This window comes from Adiantum capillus-veneris, chromosome 5, assembly GCF_014529385.1.
Source record: "Adiantum capillus-veneris isolate H3 chromosome 5, ASM1452938v2, whole genome shotgun sequence".
NCBI lineage: Eukaryota > Viridiplantae > Streptophyta > Polypodiopsida > Polypodiales > Pteridaceae > Adiantum > Adiantum capillus-veneris.
Window position 1 is genome coordinate 63784385 of NC_140935.1, and position 22651 is coordinate 63807035.

The 22651-nt window shown below is 43.8% G+C and overlaps 1 protein-coding gene across 1 annotated transcript in view; it reads left to right on the plus strand.

The window, feature by feature from the left end:
• Positions 1 to 19942, plus strand: part of LOC147457433 (uncharacterized) — a 62373-nt gene extending 42431 nt beyond the window's left edge. Inside the window, exons 14-15 of the mRNA XM_086512327.1 lie at positions 19365 to 19447; positions 19529 to 19942. Of these exons, the coding sequence (XP_086368453.1) occupies positions 19365 to 19447; positions 19529 to 19639 (194 nt within the window). The 3' untranslated portion in view covers positions 19640 to 19942. The remainder of the gene's footprint in view (positions 1 to 19364; positions 19448 to 19528) is intronic.
• Positions 19943 to 22651: the final 2709 nt, after the last annotated feature.

Sequence of the window (22651 nt, forward strand, 5' to 3'; positions counted from 1 at the left end):
ACTCTGGCAGTCTGACCTACCTCACAGATGAGGCCATGACACAACGAGCCGAACAGACTTTTGGGAATGAAAGTAGAAAGAAAAAGAGCAACCGAGAGAAAAATGATGCACGACCCAAGCTTACTCCCGAGGAGAGAGCTCGCTTCATCAGAGAGGGGAAGTGCTTTGGATGCGGGGAACAGGGACACCGATCAATGAAGATCAAACCATTGATCTGATGCCTGGAAGCACGCCACCGATCGGCCACCTTACCGTGTGAGCCGAGTACAGAATGAAAAGATTATGAACCCAGTGAAAGACCTCTTGGAAAGGGTCTTGTCCAGCCTAGTACTTCACCGTATTGCTCTCTAGTGTTGTTGGTTTTGAAGAAAGACGGATCTTGGAGAATGTGCATCGATTATAGCACTCTCAACGAAATCACCATCAAGAACAGATTTCCAATTCCTAGGATCGATGATATACTTGACAAGTTATAGGGATCCTCGTGCTTTAGCAGGATTGACTTGAAGAGTGGATATCATCAGATCAAGATAGCGCTAGGAGATGTCTACAAGACAACTTTTCGGACGACTTTTGGGTTATTTGAGTTTTTGGTGATGCCTTTTGGCTTAACCAATGCTCCTTCGACATTTAACCGGATGATGGACAGGATTTTTCGAGAGTACAGGCTATTTGTTGGCACTTTATTTGACGACAACATTGTTTTCTCCAAGAATGAGGCAGAACATAGAGATCATCTGCTTCAAGTCTTTCAGGCATTACGAGATCACACGTTAGTGATTAATGCAAAGAAAAGTGAATTTTTCCTACCAGAGATACACTTTTTGAGACACATTGTGTCAGCAGCAGGAGTGCAAATGGACCCGGCCAAGATAGAGACTATCCGTGATTGGCCCGATTTGAGGAATGTCCATGAAGTTAGAAGCTTCTTGGGACTGTGTTCGTACTACAGGCGGTTCATACGAAAGTTTGCAGAGGTTGCTTCCCCTTTGCATACCTTGACACAGAAAGGAGTACCTTTTTCGTGGGGACCCACAGAGGTGACTGCCTTTCGGACATTGAAAGAGAAATTGACTACGGGACCTATTTTGACTTTGCCGGACTTGTAGAAGTCATTTGAAGTATATTGTGATGCTTGTGGTCGTAGTTTGGGTGCGGTCTTGATGCAAGAAGGCCATGTCATAGCTTACGAGAGCCGTTTGTTCTCTAGGCCGGAGATGTCAGCACAGATCTATGAGAAAGAGCTTTTGGCGGTTATGCATGCTCTTACTCAGTGGCGGCATTACCTACTCGGAGTGGATTTTACTGTCTTTACAAACCATCAGAGTTTGCGCTACTTCTTGTCACAGAAGCAGCCTTCGGAAAAGCAGATGCGGTGGGCGAACATCTTGTCACAGTTCCACTTCCAGATTGTCCATGTGCAGGGACAGAAGAATGTGGTGGTAGATGCTTTGTCTCGGAAACCGTTGGTTCTGGCTATTTCCGCGATACATCATAGGAGCTTCGAGGATATGGTCGATCAGTATGCCACAGATACAGATTTTGCAGATATTTTCACACGGATACGAGATGGGAGGACAATAGCTGGATACTCCCTTCGGGGAGGCTACTTGATGAAAAAGACTATGTTGTGCGTTACACAGCTGTTGAGGGAAAAGGTTATGACTGAATGCCACTGTCCACCTTTTACGGGTCACCGCGGCATTGCTACCACCATGAAAGGGGTAGAGAGATACTTCTTTTGGCCGTGACTCAAAAAGGATGTGGAACAGTTGTGCGCAGTATGCCAGAAGGTCAAGTTTGACAGGCATAAGGCACAGGGATTGTTACACCCTTTACCCATACCCACCCGCTCCTGGGAAAGTATTGAAATGGATTTCAGTTTTGATCTCCCAATTACATAGAATGATCACGATGATTTTCCGATTACATGGCACGCCTGCGACGATTGTCTCCGACAGAGACCTCAGATTTATGAGTTTGTTTTGGAAGGCAATTTGGGAGAACATTGGCATGCAGTTGCAGTTCTCGTCATCGTTCCACTTGTAGACTGACGGGCAATTTGAGATTGCCAATTCAGTGATTTTAGATTTATTGAAGTCTTGTATCTTGGATTAGAAGACTCAATGGAAAAAGAACTTACCTTTGGTGGAATTTGCCTACAATAACACGATACACTCTTCGACGGGGAAGATGCCATGTGAGATTGTTAAAAGTGCTGTAAAGGTTCCATCCTTCCTGAGCACGAAGATTAGATATTTGAAGCGGATGAATATTCGCGATATTTGGATACAGCTTTTGCCAAGGTTCGCGAGACTTTGCAGGAGTCTCAAGAACGACAGAAAAAGGCAGCGGATCGCCATCGTCGCGACTTGAAATTGAAGGAGGATGATTGGGTGCTCTTACGTTTTGAGAAGGCATGCCTACGAAAGAAAAAGGGAAAGGCGAGGCTTTTTCCAAAGCTTAGTATGCGATACTACGGACCTTTCCAGATCACTGACAAGATAAATGATGTCTCCTTCCGATTGAAACTGCCAGATACTTGGAGGATTCACAATGCATTGCATGTGAGTCTCTTGAAACGTGTTAAGGGTGATGTGTCTGATAATGGGGAGCTTGATGAGCAACCCGAAGTGGAAGAAAAGGAGGAGATCCTTGTTCCTGAACAGATTTTGGCACATAACGATACGAAGAAAGGTAAAGTCCGAAGGCGGTTCTTGGTTAAGTTCAAGAACTTTCCTGCATTTGATGCGAAGTGGATGGAGGAGGAGGACCTAGCAGATATTCCTCAGATTGTGAAACTTTATCTCGATGTTTTGGTTTAGCATAGTCTACTCCAATCGGAACCCAGAATTCAGCTTGGCCGGAGATCTGGTGCAGTGGGATGCACACGAGGGGAGTCACTCCGCTCCCTTGTCAACAGATGCCTTGATTTTGATACTAAAGTCACCGATGTATCTTTGAGCTTCAGGGATACTGAGAGCTGACAGTATTCTGCTGGATGACTTTATGAAATGGAATTCCTGATAATGATACTGATTTGTTCTTGACTTCTTTTGAGTGCATGAACTGATAGCCGAAATGCCTGCAGCATTTTGGTCTGATTGATCTCGAATAGACATGGTTGCAATAGGGGTTAGTCAATCGGACATCGATGAGGTCCCGATTGGACCTAGATGTGATTGCTAGCTACATTGCCGATTAATCATGGTCTAAGATCTGAATGAATGTTGAATGTCATGTGATGTCGTGTGATGTCCGGTGATGTCGTGTGATGTGACTGTCGATTTTGTACATGTGCTAGATGTGTGTTCCTAGTATGTAGGTACTAACAGTCAGTGTCTGCTAAGACGGTTTATGGCTTTTGTCGGTTTTGCAGGCGTAATCGCGGTCGATTACAATGCTTTCAAGAGGGGGGTATGTCACAAAGTGATGACGTGGTGGATAACAGAAACCCTATTTTTGCCAAAAACCCTAAAATTCTTGCAAACCCTCATTTCTGCCAGAAACCCTAATTTCCGGAAATCGCGGAGGCTGGACGCGAATTTTGCTTTTTTTTTTTAAAATTTTAGAAAAAGAGAAAAGACTCTCTAAGAGAGAGAGAGAGAACTGATGCTTTTTATTTTAAAAGCTTTTGGGGCTCTGCTTTTGGGCATCCCTTGTATCTTTATATAAGTGGTGAGGGCTTCACTTCTCAGAGTATCTGGACGTAGAGTCTGAGAGCGAAACCCTAACCGCTCTCTTGTACTTTGATGATTGATTAATATAAAAAGAAATACCGAAAGGGGCGCCAGTTTTTGGGGCCAATATCTCTAGGCACTGAACTCCGTCGGGCCAATGCAAATCTATTGTGATCTGTGAGTTGTTTTGAAGTGGTTATTTGGTGCTGTCGCGGTTGATTCTTGACTTGGAGTGTCCAAGTCTGTTACAGAACTGTACATGGTCAACTGAGAAGCCCAACTAGTGGGGCATCATATGTGCAAAGGGGAGAGAGAGTTGCACGAGAGCAAATCATCGCGCTGCATGAGACAAGGGAGGAGACAAGCTTTCCATTAAAGCTGCAGAACCTGAAAATCCACCACAAAAACTTAGAATCAGTCCTCAGCCTCATATTTGGGCGCCCCCTCTATGGATGAGAGTTTTTGGATGAATGTGTAAGCCTGCAGGTTGCTCTCCTACTGCCATGTGTCCAGTTTGTCCCTTTGGTTTCATTTCCTAGTACCCACCAACTTATAAAGTTGTAAATAACTTGCCAAGTGGCCCAAATTCCATTTTGGCGCACACAAGCTTCCATACTCATCAGAATTCAGTGCTAAGTGGCCCGACCAGTTCCCAACTGACCCCTAGATTCCCCGATGTGAGAAACCCGTTCGGCGGCAGCCGTTTCACACTGGCCATGCAGTGTCCACTTGCTCCTTTTCAAGGGTTTCGCGGAAAACAAGTAAAAATGAAAAAAAATAAAAATATATAGTACATATTTAAAGAAGGCAACAGGAAAAATACACCTCTTGGTGACAGTGGATGTGCGCTGGGATTGACAAATAGTGCGCGAAGTCTGTGTGTGTTGTAGTAGGACAGGCAACCAAGGCACTCGAAGGAGGGCTCAACTCTGTGATTTCCGTCATAGTTCCTTTTGAAGGTGAAAGCCCTCTATGAAGGTGAAACAAGTGCTTCATCAAAGGCCACATCCTGAGGAACAACCTTAGATTTTGGTACTCGGATCATGAAGAGAGAAGCTGGTTGATTTTGCAAATCGACTCCAAATTTGACCAATTTTCGAATTCGATTAACGCGGGGAATGGCTTGTTGGATTCCTCTATCCTAAAACTACATGCACGTCATGCCAGATGCCCACCATAGTGTAACAACATCTGTCAAGACGCTTGTACAAACCATTTATGCAAGAGGGTTCCAAAATTGGAAAACCTAATCCGATGGACTTGTCCGGACATGAAGGTCCTGTGAACAGGCTCGCATAATTGCCGGTACGAATCCTCTAGGATTCTAAATCCTACCACCTAGAGATAGGTATAAAATTGGCTCTAGAAGTCAATGAAGCATGTCCATGTGGCACACAGAGCCATGTGCATGTGACATCCTCTCTTGCTTAAGGTGAGGTACGGGTACCGAACTGCATGCATGAATGGCCTTCTAGATGATGTCCTCCACGGCTACTTTTGAGAGACGCTCATGGATGAAGTGGAAATGTCCAAAAGACAGGGATGGTGATGATACATCTACTCGCAAACACTGGACTGTCTCTTGGATCAACGATTCCCTTGTTGGTTATCGGCCAGCCTTGGCTGCCCCAACTTAGATGGTGTGAACCAAACTGCAATTCGGATGGATGCTTACGCAAACGCTGATGCCCACGAAGGTTACTGGCCTCTGTGCGGGAAGTTTGGCAAGATTAATACCGAGTGGGAGATGAAAATGGATATGTCCTTTGGAATGCCCACAAACCATGGCAAGTCTTTTGTAAGAGGTCTCATGAAACTGCGAAATAAATCCTCAAAGATAGAGGCTCCTCTTTGGGCTTTACTAGATTGCCGTTGATGAAAGCTCTAGATGAATCCTCGTCTCTGCAATGGATGTGGCTGTGAATGTAGGCTCATGATACCTACGAACTCTCGTGGTGGTTGCCTCGGATAGGAACTCTTTGGCTCCAGATTGGTGGCCATCGATTGCTAAAAAGATTAGATGGTGTGGACCCGATGTACTGCCAAAGATATGTACAAATCGATGTTGTTCAAACAATGCCAAGACTCCAAAGCTAATAGGTTGATACTGGATGGCACCTTCCTTTGTCGTCATAGGCCGCTAACAAATCCTGATACTTGCAATCAACATCTTCATGTTTCCAGTACATATTTTCAATGATGCAATCTATCATGTCGAAGAATTCATGATTGCAAATATCCATGCTGGGATTTCTTTACGTTGAGGTGGTCAAGCGCGCACACCAAGTCAACTACCCTCTCGCAGGTGCACCACAACTGTAACCCTTGGTATACAGTGTTTGTATTTCCTACGCTCAAGGCGCACGGTCCTACGCGCAATGGTAGGTCCTAGAGTTCCGTGAGTGAGAGAAGCGTCCTTGGGCGAAACGCTACAACACACTCGAACACTAGAGAGAGAAAAATTTCAAAGATTAGCGGACTAGTGCAAAATCACAAAGCTCTAATACCAATGTCAAGTGCAAGGGAATTGAAATAGTGACAAGATCTAGACTTTACACTTCCACAAATCTTTACTTCTTTCTTTGCTATGACGTGTGCTACTTAGCAGGTATGATGGTTCGTTTTATTTTCTTGTAGAGAGAGAATGAGAGAGAGATGTATAGAGGGGAAGAGAGAGAGAAAAGGAGGCGATGGGGTCCCAATCAACCCTCTCAGGGGCCCCCTACATTGTTGCCGATGTGGTATTTGCTTTTGATTGCGTAAATGGAATGTACACACATACAATACCTCAATGTAGACTCTACTGACTCGATGGGGAATGTCGCCTTGGTAACTCTTCAAGATGAAGCACCTCCGGGGTTGATTTGATGCACCTTGGATCCGTCTTGATGAGGGGTTGCCGATGGCTGCCAAGGGGTAATTCTGGGGCTGATTTGCGCTCTCAATGGTAGAGGAACGAAGGGCTGAAAGCTGGCTGCAAAAATGCATCGATCTGACATGCAAAGTAGGGCCGAAAATGCAGATGATGATGGAGCAAAGGATGACATTAATGGGAGCACTCAATGCGGCGAGGTAATGGCCGAGAAGAGGCTTTGATGGGCTGGCGAAGGTCCGGGCTACAACAGGGAGAGTAGCGTTAGTAGATCCACCACAATTCCGGCAAGGAAAGGGCTGAAAACTGAAAACGTTGGGCTAATTTGCCGATCCGCGCACTTGCTCGCGGTGAAGGCCTAAACGCCAAGGCTGATCTGTAGATGCAAAACGCTAGGGCTGAATTCTAGTGCTGGCTGAATATGACCAAAAACGTTGGCTGATCTGCAGGTGCAAAACAGTACAGCTGAATTTTGGTGTTGGTTGAATATGACCCAAAACGTTGGCTGATTAGCCCCCTTTATGGGGCATAATATATTACTATGAACTTTTTAGGACATAAGTAGGGCAATTTTGGAAGACAAAGACGAAAAGAAAGTCTTGTTGTTGCTGACCCTCATCATCGTGCACCTTCTCCTTGAACTGCCCCCCCCCCCCCCCGGGCGGCTTGCGTTGCCTCCTATGTCCACCCTGCACCCCGCGCCGCCTGGCCTGGCGTCGTCTAATCAGACGTCTCATAACGTCCAAGCGGCGTATCTGTCGGATTCTGCAGAAAAAAACAATAAAACTTTCTGTAAGTATAAACATATAATTACAAAACAATCTATTTTCTTAGCTTATCATTGAAATACAACAAATGTAAAAGAGCAAAGTGAAATAGTAACCATGCCACCGCGAGAACTGAGAATGTCCATCAGGGCGTTCAAGCCCTTTTTGTCCGCGTACTCGCGCTCGTATGGGGTGGGGTCACGTCCTGTCATCGACCACTGTTTAAAACATACAAAGAATACATTGTGTTAGAATTTAAAAGTACAAATAGATGTAACTACCAAACCTAAAGGGCAATGCAAAAACACTTACAAAATCGGCCTCAAATGATGCCCACCCGCCGCTTCCCAAGTGGTGCGAGCTCCTTGCCTCTACTCGCGCTTTGGCTGCCTCCTTTTGTTGCTTCCACTTGTCGGCCCCATCCTCCTCGAGCTCCCTACAGGTTGATTTCAACATGTTGGTAGCCGTCCTTGTCGTCCTTTTTTCAGCAGCAGACACAAAATGCTGGCCCGTGCTTCATCTTAGAGGGACTCTACTAAAGCCCCCTCATCTGACACTGCAGAGCCGATCCTTCAACTCGCTCTTTCGCCAAAAGAGCAAGCGAGCGCGATGGTCGAGGTGGAACGACTTCAAGCCACCTCGGTCATTTATAAGATCGTTGGGACACAGCCCTACAAAGCCAGGTTCGGGACCTGCTTCAAGCCCGACTTCTCAAGATCATTGATGTGCAGATTGTCGGGAGAGGTCTTTATCATATAGAGTTTGAGTCTCTAGAGATGGCAGCCAAAGTGATCTCGATGAGCCCTCTCGGTATTTGGGATGCCGGAGATAGTGGCACCACGACTTCGATATGATTCCGATGTGCGTGAAGAGGAGGTAGATCTTCCTATCTCAGTTTGCCTCCCAGTCTTGAGACGGGAGTACCGCCCTCTTCTTTCCAATATTGGTTCCATGATTGGGACGGTCTTGGAGACCTCGTGCACTTCAGTTTCAATGCTAGGTGCAACGGAAGTGTTCAAGGATTTAGCTCGGATCTAGTACTGTGCACAAACACAAGGGACACTTCACTTCACTTGAAAGAACTGAACTGAACAACATGAAAGAGAGAGATGGGCAAAGAGAGGTGACACCGAATGTTGGGTCCAAAACCCTCAAGGCCCCCCTCGCTCTGTTGCCAAAGCAAGTACTTCCTTTATTCTTGCACAATGCTGATACAATGATGCTAAATGCTGAGATGCTGATGCTAATGGGGTGATGCTGGGTACTGGTATTGATGGGTACCGAGGGGTACTGCGGGGTGCAGAGGTACTGATGGGTTCTGTGTCGACGACGACGAGGTACTGATGGGTTCTATGTCGATGATGACGAGGTACTGAGGGGTTCTATGTCGATGACAATGACGAGGTACTGAGGGGCTCTATGTCGATGATGACGACGAGGTACGGGTGGGTTCTATGTCAACAAGGACGACGACGACGAGGTATTGATCGGTTCTATGTTGACGACGACGACGACGACGACGACGACGAGGTATTGATGGGTTCTATGTCGACGACGATGACGATGACGGCGACAATGGGCTGAAATATGAGAATGCTCTTGATGCTCGTAGCTAAAACCTGAAATTGCTGGGAATGCGGATGGGAATCTGCTAATGCGGCGAGGCTTCGGGATGGATCTTGTCAAGTGGGTGATTCTTCAAAAATTTTGCATACTGGGGATCCTTGGCGTATTTGAGCATTTGGTTGGCACAAACGTCGACCTGAAGTTGTCGTTGGCTGTCGAACCCTTTAAGGAAGTCCGACTCTTACTAGAATCTCCATAGGTTTCCTCACTCGTGCGAGTAGGTAGAACCGTTTCCTCCCTGCTAGATTCACTACCGGAATCCATGTGTGTTGTGGAAAAGGGTTCGGATCCTTTGTGCAAGAAGAATCGTCTGGGCTCTGATACCACTGTAATAAACTTGTACAGTCCATGCCAAAGATCTACAACAAAGGACGGGAAATAATTGAAATGAACTTGAAAAGAGAGGGAGAGAGAAGACGAAAGTCAACACGGCACATCGTAGTTCCGCACTCGAACGCAAGACTGGCGTCCCTTCCAGGTATTTTTTTATTATTATGTTTCTTAAAGTACAATGTCCGAGGGTCCCCCTTCTCTCAGTACTCTCAAGCTAATCTGAGCAAAGATGAGGCCATGGGCGCACTTATGAAGGCCCTTGGCGAAACTCAAAAGCATTTACAATGAAAAGTCATAATTCTAAAAGCTCAAGGCTCCAAAAGCAAGCGCCCCATGGGCTGTCCGTATGTAGCTGCCACTTCATCAGCTCTCTGCAAATCACGTCGTAAATCGCGGGAGTCTGTGCAGCTTGCCACGTTAGCATCCTCTACGCAAATTGGGGTCCTAGCTCCTTTTATAAAGGTTTTAGGCCCTTCGGCTAGGTTCCATAAGTTGGGAGAAGTTAAGGTTTTTAATCCTAACCTCCTTGGGCACAACTTCGTCTGCTCCTTTTCTAGGCACTTTGGCCTGGTTCTGTCCTCTAGGCCATGCCACTCCATCACTTTGTGACACTTGCAATCGATCATGAGTTTCAAGATCCCTTTTGACAAGAGGTTACTTGTCACGTGCGCATTGCAATGGAGCCACTTGGGCAAGCTACTACTACAGGTTAGCATCAGCCTTGGTTAGCTTAGGATATAGCCCGACACTTTGTGAGCCTCTAGAAGGACGTGCATGATCAGGCAAGTCATGGTTGCATACCCTCACTTGCACGATACAATCACTTAAGCATATAGGCATATGAACAATAGCTTAAGTAATTTATTAACGAGTGACTTTGACATGACATTTATTATAAGTAGGTAGGGCAAATAGCTAAAAGACCTATAAAAGAGTCGTGCGGCCTTCGATTTAAGGACATCAAAACAAGTACCTGCAACACAAGCACCCACAAGCGTTTCCATCGCCTACACCTTCATCATCGTCAATACCCTGAGCACCAGCTGTTCAGTACCAGCATTTTTAGCCTCAACATCAGATCAGCCCTAGCGTTTTGCATCAGATTCTGGCCCCAATGTTTTGAAATTTGCATCAGATCAGCCAACATTTTTGCATCATATTCAGCCCCAGCATTTTTGCAGTAGAACAGCGTTTTCTGCCTATAGCATCAGATCTGCCCTAGCGTTTTGCAGTTGTATTCAGCGTTTAGCCATTGTATCAGCATTTGTGCAAGTATTTAAAGCAAGTACTTGCTCTGACAACAAAGCAAGGTTCTCTCTTGATGAGCGCGCGGCGGTGTGTGCAAGTGATAGAGCACGCGAAAATGTGCTGGCCTTGAGGCTTGAAGCGGAGGCACTGTGCTGCAGAAGGGAAGCGCTAGCAGAACGAAGAGGGAGAGAGAGAGAGCCCACATTTTTGGGGAAAACTCAATAAGTGAGTTTTGGGTTTTCCCACTTTTATTATAAGTGACCTTTAAAAAATGTGTCCAGGTTCCGGTTCAATATGAACCTGGACAAAGTATAAAAATGTACAAAAAGGGGTTATTTAGGCCTTTAACCCAACAACCTCCCACTTAAAGGCATAAATGACACCTTTAAGTTAACCAACTCCCACCAGCTGTATGCAATGCTCACGTTGAGCCTTAGCAAGACTCTTGGTGAAAACATCTGCAGGGTAACGGGTTATCCTGTGTATGGATCTTAGTTAAGCTGACTAGACCATCCTCCAATACCTGTCGTATGAAGTGGTACCGCACATGTATGTGTTTGGTACGCGCATGAAACATGGCATTTTTGGCTAAATAGACAACACTCTGGCTATCATAACCCAACACGAGTATATGAGCAGGCATGCCAAGTTTTTTTGCAAGTTTGCCCAACCAAATGGCCTCTTTTGAAGCCTCTGTGGCTGAAATATATTCAGCCTCAGTAGTACTTAATTGCACAATTTTCTGTAACCTAGAACACCAAGAGACTGCACCACCAGCAATGGCAAATACATATCCACCGGTAGATTTCCTGGTATCCATGTAACCTGACATGTCTGCATCACAATATCCTTGCAACTCTAAGTCACCTTTGCCATAATAGATACACTTTGATTGTGTACCTTTCAAATATCTCAGAATGCATTTGACAGCTTCCCAATGCGCTTTGCTAGGGTTCGACATGTATCGACTAACAACTCCCATTGCATAAGCAATGTCGGGACGAGTGGCAACCATAGCATACATAAGAGAACCACAAGCTGATGCATAAGGGATTCCCTTCATTGCTTTCAATGCCACCTCATCCTTTGGGCAATTTGTTTTGCTAAGCTTAGTGTATGGAGGTAAAGGTACTCCAAGAAGCTTAGCATCAGCCATATTAAACCTGTCAAGTACTTTTGCAATGTACCTTTCTTGAGATAAAAACAGCAATTTCAGCTTTCTATCACTTTTAATATGCATGCCCAAAATATGCTCTGCATCACCCAAATCCTTCATAGCAAACATTGAATTTAGCGTACGTTTCAGAGCATCAAGACTAGTCTTATGTTTCCCGGCAAGGAGCATGTCATCAACATAGAGAACAAGTATGATGGGACTACCATCTTCATCCCTTTTGTATACAAACAATGATCTGCATGGCTCCGTTTAAAGCCTTGAGACAGCATAAAAGTGTCAAACTTCTTATACCACTGCCGTGATGATTGTCTCAAACCATACAGAGCCCTTTTCAATTTGCATACAAGTTCCTCACGTGTAGGAACTACAAAACCTTCAGGTTGTTTCATGTATATGTCCTCTTCAATGTCACCATGCAAAAACGCTGTCTTTACATCCATTTGATTCAATTCCAAATCAAGCACCGCAATGAGAGCAAAAAGGACACGTAAAGTTGTAAGCTTTACAACGGGAGAAAAGATTTCTTGAAAATCTATTCCTTCTTTATGTGCATATCCTTTTGCAACCAATCTTGCCTTGTACTTGGGTTTTTCATCCACAATCTTAATCTTGTATACCCATTTGTTAGGAAGAGCCTTTCTCCCTTTAGGCAATGGCACAAGATCCCAAGTATCATTTGCATACAAGGATTTCATTTCCTCTTGCATTGCAAGCTCCCACTTACTGCTTGATTCACATGTCTTTGCCTCTTTATACGGAAGAGGCTCTCCCTCATCTGTCAACATAATGTAATGCAAAGAGGGATCATATCTACTCACCGTCCGTCTTGGACGAGTAGACCGCCTCACCCAATGATCCACATTATCCGGTAATGGGTCTACATCAGGTGGCATAATAAAATCATCAACAATGGGCTGCTGTACATTATTTTCAGCACCATTTTCAGCATTGTTTCGTGGCTGCAAATGCCCTTCAGGAGCCTCAATTTGTTGTCCAAGATCATTTGGCTCAGGGTAGTTTTCGTATGACGTACGGAACGTCTCGTTCCGTACTGCGGGTCACGTACCGTCCCGTACGTCTCGTACGTTTTGTACGTTTTAAAAAAAATAAAAATAAATAAATAATAAAAGCAAAATTCACAATTGTGAATGGATTACATTGAGCAGCCCAACTCTCTCTCTCTCTCTCATGCTCTAGCCTCTTCCTATTTAAGCAATGCCTCTCTATCTTGTTCTCCAACACTTCCAAGCTCTCAATGCTCATTGCTCTCAAGCTCTCAATGCTCATTGCTCTCAAGCTCTCAATGCTCATTGCTCTCAATGCTCTCACTGCTCAATGCTCCCATGTTCTAGCTCTCAAGTGACAAGCTCTAGAGACTAGAGTCTTGCCTCTCCATCTTCTCTCCATTGGGTCTCTCCCTCTCAAGCTCCCATTGAAGATCTCATAACGTCAAGTTTCTTTAAGTGTAAAGTTTAAACCCAAGGGCCTGAGCCTTAGACGTAAGAATTCTTTGTTTTTTTATTTTGAACGTACGTAACGTCATCGTACATCTTAATATTTTTTAGTTCGTTTAGTACCGCACATCATCGTACGTGTACAAAACGTACGGGACCGTACGAGACCACTATGATGTGGCTCAAACACCACTGGATCATCTACATTTTCAGCCATATGTGGTGCATCTTGAGGGTCAAAAATAGGCCTAACAGGTGGCTGGTCATGTTGAAATTTGACCCTTTTATGGTCATGAGACACAATTGTTTTGAAGCAGCCTTGCCTCATTAAAAACAATATCCCGGATGCGTACAACCCTTTTGAGTTGAGGTAACCAAATCCTGTAACCCATTTCGCCTTCTTCACCGTATCCCATGAAAAGGCCTTTAATGGATTTGGCATCTAGTTTACTCCTCAACTCGTGTCTGACATGCACAAAAGCCTCGCAACCAAAAATGCGTAAGTGATCATATGAAGCAGGCTTGCCAGACCAAACCTCTTTAGGGATGTCACCTTTCAAAGACATGTGAGGGGATCGATTGCATATATGTACTGCAGTTTTCAAAGCTTCTCCCCAAAATCCATGAGAGAGATTAGTTGTGGACAACATGCATCTCACCCTCTCACAAAGTGTCCTATTGAATCTTGTAGCCACACAATTAGAAGAGGGGTTGTATGGCAAAGGAAGCTCCCTCTTAATGCCCAAATTTCACAAAATTTGTTAAATTCAGCACTTGTGAACTCCCCCCCCCCATTGTCCGTAAGCAAGCATTTTAGCTTTCTACCTGTTTGGGTGGTCGCAAATGCATGAAGTCTCTTAAACGCAGCAAAGGCTTCATCGTTAGATTTAAGCAAATAAACCCAAATTTTTCTAGAATGATCATCAACAAAGGAGACAAAATAGCATGCACCTCCCATAGACTTAGTAGGCATGCTACATACATCAGAATGTACAAGATCAAGCACACAAGATTTACAAGAGACACCAGAGTAATAAGAACGCTTTACTTGCTTGCCATATTGACATTCATTACAAAAGTCAAGCTTTGTGCCTTTAGCATCAAAGTTTAGAAAGGCCCTTTTGGCTCATATGGCCAAGCCTCTTGTGCCACAACTCCATGTGAGAGTTAATTTCAACCAATGCAATAAACTTGCCCAACACGGCCTTTCCATGCATGTAGTAAAGTGTTCCTTTCTTTGTGCCCTTTACAATCAGCCTTGAGCCTTTAGTCATTTTCCATGATCCTCTCTCAAACAAGATGCTGTAACCATGCATATCCAGCTGACCAACAGAAAGCAGACTCTTCTTGATTCCCCGCACATATCTAACATCATGCAAGACAAGCTCATTTGTGCCATCTATGGAGAGATGCACAGTGCCAATACCCTCAATGGAACATGCATGATTGTTTCCAAGGTATACATGGCCACGCTTGCCTGCATCAAATTAGAGAAACACTCCTTGATAGGAGTCACATGAAATGAAGCATCGGAATCAACAATCCAAGTCTGGGATAATGCATCATTGACAATCAACAAAGCATCAATAACATTACTCTTGGTGATCTGCATGTCCTGTGAATGAACATTAAGAGAGACAACAATGTCATAAGCATCATCATCTGACAAAGTGGCACACAAGATGTCCTCTACATCTGACAGCTCCTCAATCACAACACTAGAAGCCACATTGGCCTTCTCTTTGTCCTTTGAGCTATCGTGTGCATCTGTCTTGACTTCCTTCTTCTCTTTCTTTTTGTCTCCGCCATTGTTTTTCCGTTCTAACTCGGCTTTGTAGTACCTGCAATCGGGTTTCTTGTGACCTTTCCTGCCACACTGATAGCAAGTCACATCACCCTTGCCTTTGTTGCCATTTCCCCTTTCCTTACTCTTACTCTTACTCCTTTGTGCATAGGCATTCTTCTTTTCTGTCCTGCCTCTAACCATGTTGACAGAGTTGCCTCCCTCTCCACTTGCTTTCCTCCTGATTTCCTCATTCAAGATAGAACCCCTAACACCATCAAAGGTCAAATTGGGGTTATTCGACAATAAAACCACCAATGTTTCCCATGACTCAGGTAAGGTCATAAGCAAGAAGATAGCTTTCAGCTTATCATCAAAAGGAGGCAAGCTTGAATCCTGTAACTGCGACAAAGTACCTGCGAACAACAACAAGTGCTCTGCAGCGCTTTTGGACTCATCTAGTTGCATGCCAACAAGTTTTCGCATCAAATGTACTTGATTGACAGGCGTTGTATTCTCATACATTCCCTTTAACTTCTCCCACACATCAAAAGCACTTGTGAGACCTTTCACATCAATGACTGTCTCATCGATCATGGCCATTTTAATGTATGTAACAGCCTTCATGTTCAGGCTAACCCATGCTTCATTCGTCATATTCTGTGGCTTTACCTGTTCAAGTGCCCCTTCACAATCCTTAAGAAATAGGATTCCCTGGATCCTGTGTTTCCAAAGATCGAAACCTGTTCCATCGAACCTCCTAATCTCGAAGAGATTCTTCACATCCGAATAAGATGAGGCCATAGTTGCACGAATAAGAGGGTTAATACGCTGAATTTTTGGGCAAATGCCCAAAAACAAGAGTATAGCCTCACTGAGGTGTGCACTACAGCTCCAAATGGTCACAGGAGCAATTTGGGGCAAAATAGGTTGATTTAGACACAAAAAACAATTTCTGAAATTTATGCGCAGGAAATTTCAGCGAGCGAATTTGTGCTCAAAAACAACAATTTTAGTTGTTTTTAACCTCATAGAACATACATAAGGCAGCCTTTAGAAGCATGTAAGAGCAAAAGTCCCAATTTGTAGCATCAAATTGTATGAAATTGAGCCACAAATGGTCATACATAGCCAAACTTTGTCAAACGTGCATAGATTGCTTCAATTTGCACTTTCCCCAATGTAGTCGCATCTTAAAAACACTTACAAAAACTTGCGTAAATCTGAAATTTACTGAAAACACTTGTTTTAGGACCTGTTTTTCGGCAATTTCAATGTTTTCGGGTAGCGGAGACTAGCAAAAGTGTTCCTACAGCTTAATACATCATTTGCAAAACCTGTATTTTGCTGTCATAACCTGTAATTTGCTGGTTTCGACCTAATTTCAGCCTGTTTTAGGTCAATTTGACTTGCCGGGAGCTCTCTAGTGTCTAGGGTCGAGTCCTTTGGCGATGAAATTGCAAAATCTCGCATGAAAGTTGACTTCCTTGGCTGAAAATCAGTGTTTGCAGGTTTGGGAGCAAACCCTAATTGGGCTCTGATACCAGTTGAAAAGCGCGCGGCAGTGTGTGCAAGTGACAGAGCATGCGAAGATGTGCAGGCCTTGAGGCTTGAAGCGGAGGCACTGTGTTGCAGAAGGGAAGCGCTAGCAGAACGAAGAGGGAGAGAGAGAGAGCTTACGTTTTTTGGGGAAAACTCAATAAGTGAGTTTTGGGTTTTCCCACTTTTATTATAAGTGACCTTTAAAAAATGTGTCCAGGTTCAATACGAACTTGGACAATGTATAAAAATGTACAAAAAGGGGTTATTTAGGCCTTTAACCCAACATCTCTCTCTCTCTCTCTCTCTCTCTCTCTCTCTCTGTTTCATTGTGTTCATTAGTTCTCTCAATTGAAGTGAAGTAACCTTGTGTTTGTGCGGAATACTAGATCCGAGTGAAAATCCTTAACCGCTTCCGCTGCACTAGACATTACTTGCAGGCTTGAAGACTCGGTTTGTACCAGTCTACAGAGTTTTTGTTTGCGACCTTGGAGTGTCTTGATGAAAGCACTGAAGAAGAATGTTGTGGAGAGTTCTCACGATGTGGACAATGAAGACGTATAGGTAGATATAGTTGATGATGCTTGAAGTGTTTCCAAAAGTGTGATCATAGGAGCTGCAGGAGTCACTTGATCGGAAGGTTTTCGTGTTGCCATTGTTTCCACAGGATCAAAAGCCGGGTACCACCAAGTACCAATGCTGCGGCCAAAAGCTTCTATAGACCAGTCTCTTTCTACCAAGGAGTTGGAGAAGCTTGCAGAGCTTAAAGTTGAGAACAAGGGCATATTTGGAAGAATTGCCCGAAGAAGTTAGATTTAGATGTGGAGTTTGGTGAGGAGGCTACTGTTTCACCTGTCCGGCTCTTACACATTCCGTTTACTCATAAAGACTTGCGAATGCGGATGGATAGCACTTTTGCTATATTTCTTTCTTAGCACTGGCTCAGGCGGTTGCTCCCACTTTCTTCGCTTGTTGAGATTGCTATACCTCTCCATCTCTTTCTCTTCTCTAGAGTTTTTCTTTCTTAGCACTAGGCTCAGGCGGTTGCTCCTACTTTCTTCGCTTGTTGAGATTGCTATACCTCTCCATCTCTTTCTCTTCTCTACCGTTTTTCTCTCTCTCACATCTCCTCCCTCTGTCTCTCTCTCATATGTCCCTTGTCAGCCCCACTGTCTGCTGCACTTTGCCAGTGTCACCCCCAGGGGGAGGTTCCTTCTCAATGGAGGCGTTCATATGAAGCTTGCTGGTAAAAGATATCCATAGGGGGAGATTTCCATAGTGGCCATATGAAGCTTGCTGATAAAAGAGCCAGAGGGGTTGTATTCCCGTCTGAGAAATACTACCCCTGAATAGGTGCCTACGGCAGCATTTCTTTCTTGTATCAATTTGCAGAACACTTGCTTGGAGAGCCCACTCACATGACTTGAGTACGATAGGTACGATGGCCTACATTTAATATCTTGTAGATTGTTACAGCAATCACAATGCAACTCAGTCATAAAAGCAGTTTGTTGACCGGTGGCGGTTGCTCACATAGGGATGTGCAAAAAACAGCTACGGTGGCTGCCCACCTGCCTGCCACATCAGTAGCACGTTTGTACGATTGGACTGCAATGTTAAACGTTGCTTCCTTACAGTCTGTCCATCTGTGCAGGCTGCCATGCCGTCAGTGTAAGTCCGTACAAGGCTGCCACATCATCGTGTGTCATTAGTTGGGTGGCTACATCCTCACTTTTGTGACACTATATCAAATTGGCTGGTAGATAGGATGCACCTTTGTTGATTTTTCCTCGTTCTGGCTCTCATGGAGTATGTGTCAAATTGTCAATGTGCTAGTGTTGATAAAGAAGGACATGTTTCTTTTGGCACGACACAAGATTCCAAACATTAAGAGGGTGCAATGCGAGGTGAATCTGATGCTATTATCAAAAGTGATACTTGGTACTTGTTGTTTGCCTCCATGGAAAAGGGTAATTGTTACTAAAAGCCGGATGTTGGTGATTGCTTACGTGATTGCCTTTTGGAAAAAGGAAAATTGGTACTAAGTGGGTTTACTTGTTGATGATGACCAGACGTTGATCCTTTTAAACCTAGACTTGTTGCAAAAGGTCATGCTCAAGGGGATTTGTTTTTAAGGAAACTTTTGCTCCTACTGTGATTACCATTTATAGGTTTTCTGCATTGTAGTGCATAATGGTTTGAATGTACACAGCCTCATGAGGAAGTGCATGTAACACAGCTTCATGGTTTTCGTCAACAAGGGCGTGAAAAAAAATCCTGCAGGTTATAAAAAGCTTTGTATGGGCTTAAAGTACGGTGTCATGTGCTTGGTATGAAAATATATGCTTGCTTCTCTGCACATCGTCTTCATAACAGTCGAACTAGAAGCTCTTTACATGTGAAGGCTCGCGGATGTGTACTTCTTTGTTGTCCTTTATGTGCACCTTGCTTGTTAGTCGAAACGAGATGCACATTGTTGATCTGAATTCAGCGTTTGAGGTGTCAAATTCAAGCCTATTGCATCATTATTTTGGCATGAAGTGCGCCCCTTCTCTCTCCCCTCTTCTTTCGTCCTGCTTACAGTTCATCTTCATGCAGAGGAGTTGTTGAAAGCTGCCAGAGATTGTGCTCGATGAGGCACTTGCACATGGTTCTTCGGTTACAATAGACTGCCTGTTTGTGTGCAGCTTATGGATTGTTTACCTTTCTTGATTGGCATTCTCTTAGCTGAACGTAAATACCAAGGTTTTCTGTTATCCATATTTTGATTTGTAAATTGAGAAGAATCATGACGTTTCACTCGTCAGATTTCAAGATGTAGCTGTGATTATGAAATTATGATCTATGGGTGCACCAATTCATTTGTTTTGTCCGTTTTGTCACAGAGGGTGCACCACAACCTCTGGTGAGCTTTGTTGGAAAGCAGCAGTATACAAAATCTGCAAAGGATATTTACTATTTTCTTCAGGTAAATTTGCTCTCTGGAGGAGAGGCTGACCTATCAATTGCTTAATTTGGGTGTACTAATATCATTTAGTATGTTATGCAGTCTTCAGTGTTCTTGAAACAACTGGTTTTCAGTATTTTGGAGACATTGCTTATCACAGTTTTTCCAGAAATGACCCGTCTCGTATTGGACATCCGATACCAAGGAGTTTAAGGTATGCACCAACGAGTTAAGAAGTGTCCAGGGAAGGTTTGGTATGTACATGCGATACATTGCTGCATGTACTCAAATATGCGGTACAACCCATTTTGTACATTGTAAAGGTACCAGCAGACGGAGAAACTATCATTATTTGCAGTGATTTCAACATAAATGGATACCATTTTTCGAGGCCATGTAGTTGTATTTTTTTCTTTAAAAAAACATTTAAAAAAACGGGCATGCAGGACATACGCTTCCTAGATCAAAGGTTTTGTAAGAGAAATGAAAGGGGGATTAATATCTCATTTTCTGAAATTTTGTGATTTATCACACATGGAGGATGAGATGTATTCCGTGTCAGAACAAAGAGGATCAAGCATACTTCGAAACAAGCCGTCACAAAGTTGACAAAAGAACTCTCTAAAGGATTTTTTTGAGCGTAATTAGTCAAAAAAAAAAAATTCTATCCGTAATGAATTTAAATGCATTTTGCTGAATGCACTGGCTCCATTTAAGCATTTCTCAATCCATGTATAAACTGCTACTAAAAAGAGTACTATTATGAGGAAACACAATATTACTTAGAAGGCCATTTGTCTAGAAAATTGTTTTCTTATTAGCAGGTAATTGTTTTCTTGGGCATAAGGAGGACTAGACATGATCCATGTGTGTTGGGTGATTTCATGCCACACAATAATTTGTAAACAATGGCATCGAATCTTGATTGCTCAGCCAAGATATGTATTTAGATCTACACCTTTCTTCTTAGATAAGGACTACATACATCATACATCCTCATTGCATGTGCATAAATCATAGATGCTGAAATGCATAAAATGATAAGGAGGAGGTCGATTAACCTAGAGAAATCTTCAAAGGATGTTGAGTTATGGTGTAGGGAATTGTCTCTTCAAAGAATGTTGAGTTATGGTGTAGGGAATGGTCTCTTGGAGACCATTCTTTGTAATAACAGTGACCACGTGGCGACTCTCCACAGGCTATAGCCACTTCCTTGTTTTTGTTTTAACAAGTTTTTATCTGTTACATGATCATGTGAAAACCGCCTCCTGGATTATATCTTTGCCTCATCAGATGTGTGGTGATTGCAAACAAGTTGTTAACATGTCATAATAGCTAAGAATAAACCAAATGTGCAATGGTTGTAGAGAAACAAGTGGGTAACCTGTCATACTTCTAGCTAAGAATAAACAAGGTGCAGTGTCACGTTGGCATTTTAAAACAAAAAGCTGAAAGGAAAGACACATGATGTCCTTAGATGAGTGGACCCATTTACAAGCGAATTTGTACGCCTTTCTCCTTCTCTTCTGTGCCAACCAGTCGACTTGAAACATTTTGAATAAGCATGCCATTGTAATGTTACTTTTTGTCCCATTTCTACTGCCATAGAACTTGTAAGAGACCTTTCTACTGCCATGTTAGGGTGTCAGAATACTAGAAGCACAAAGGGGTGCCACAATTCTGCAAAATGTGCACCCACGTGACACTGTTTTGACTTCCATATAGGAATACCAATTAAAAAACAGATTTGAGTGTAGAAGACAAGTTTTATTTATGACGTTGGACCATAAATTGAAGCCCTGGCGCGCTGTATAACAGTTGCTCCTCTACAAAAGATGGAATGGAGTTTTTCTTTGGGTGTGGGTGTCTTGAAGGCTCTGGTTTTTGTAGAGCAGGGTTATTGTAGACAACAATGTGGCTCTAGCTGAAAAAGAATTTTGGCATTCTAACACAAATTATTGTCAAGGTTATGCTTTAAAGCCCTTGCGCCAGATTGAGAATGCTAAAAATGGTGTTAAGGAAGAATGCTGGTCAGAAACTTTCTATGTAAGTTGGCGTCGCGCTATGTTGAAACCGGGTATATGGGGTTTTATCACGAATCGGTGCCAATGAAAAAGGCTAGAAACGTGCTTCTCCCCAGGATCATACAGTAAATCAAGTCAAAAATGAGGAATCAGGTGCCTGCCCACCAATGGAGGAGGGAAGAACCATGGAGAAGGTCTCCTTGACAGAGCTGATCCCGTGCGTTTCAATGGCATTGGAGGCGGGGATGGGCGTGCTGATGCAGTTGAAGGTTTGATCGACTTGGTGACATACAAAGTTTGGTATAATGGCGTGAGTTTGAGAAGGGGGGACGTAAGGGGCAGGGCCGGGAGTGGTGGTGTAGGAAGATGAGGCCACTGGCATACTCTGAGGTTTCATCACGTGCAGGTCATTGTACACACTAAAATCGTCGTAACGCGGAGGGGATGCGCGATTGTAAGGAGCGAAAGCGACGTGATGGTTCTGAGCAGGATATGGTGGGGGGCATAGTTGGGGACTAGTGCAGGTGAGTGATGGGTGATAATGAGGATCGTAGAAGACCCTCTTACTGCCGCTGCTTGCCATGTGTGTGTGCGTGTGGGTGGAGAGGAGCTTCTTTATCGTTCCGCCCCCGTCGTATCGTTTACATTATGAAATAATAATTGAATGCAGCTCACCAAACGACATCAAGATTTCTCAATGGATAATCTTTATCATACTCTAAGAGTAGTTTCACACGGGCGCGGGTAAAACCCCCGTCTCTCTCGTCAGCAATCTTGGCTGGGTATATTTCAAGTGTAGGCAGCCCTTGCGACGGGGGTAGAAGATAGGATTTCCAACTCTGCTAAAATCGGCAGAGTTAAGAAACGGAGACCAGCTTTTGCTAAGAGCGCTAGTTTGGATGAGCAAGATGTTTTGAACATGTAAAAAATATTGTGCCTTTGACGAGCTACAAACACAAGCAAAACAAAACTTACACTCCATGTATGTTAAAGTATTTGGAAAAGATTGAGAAAATACATAGTGCGTCTACTACTTGAGTGCCATACAGAAGTATGGTGGAGTTGATAGTGTCCTCCAAAGTTTGTTAAAGAATAAAGCCGTGCCTTGCATCAGAGTCAGTTGCGTAGTCTACTACGAGAGAGCAAGAAAGAGTTAACAAACTTGATAGAACTCATGTTGTGATGTGTTATTGGTTCTTGT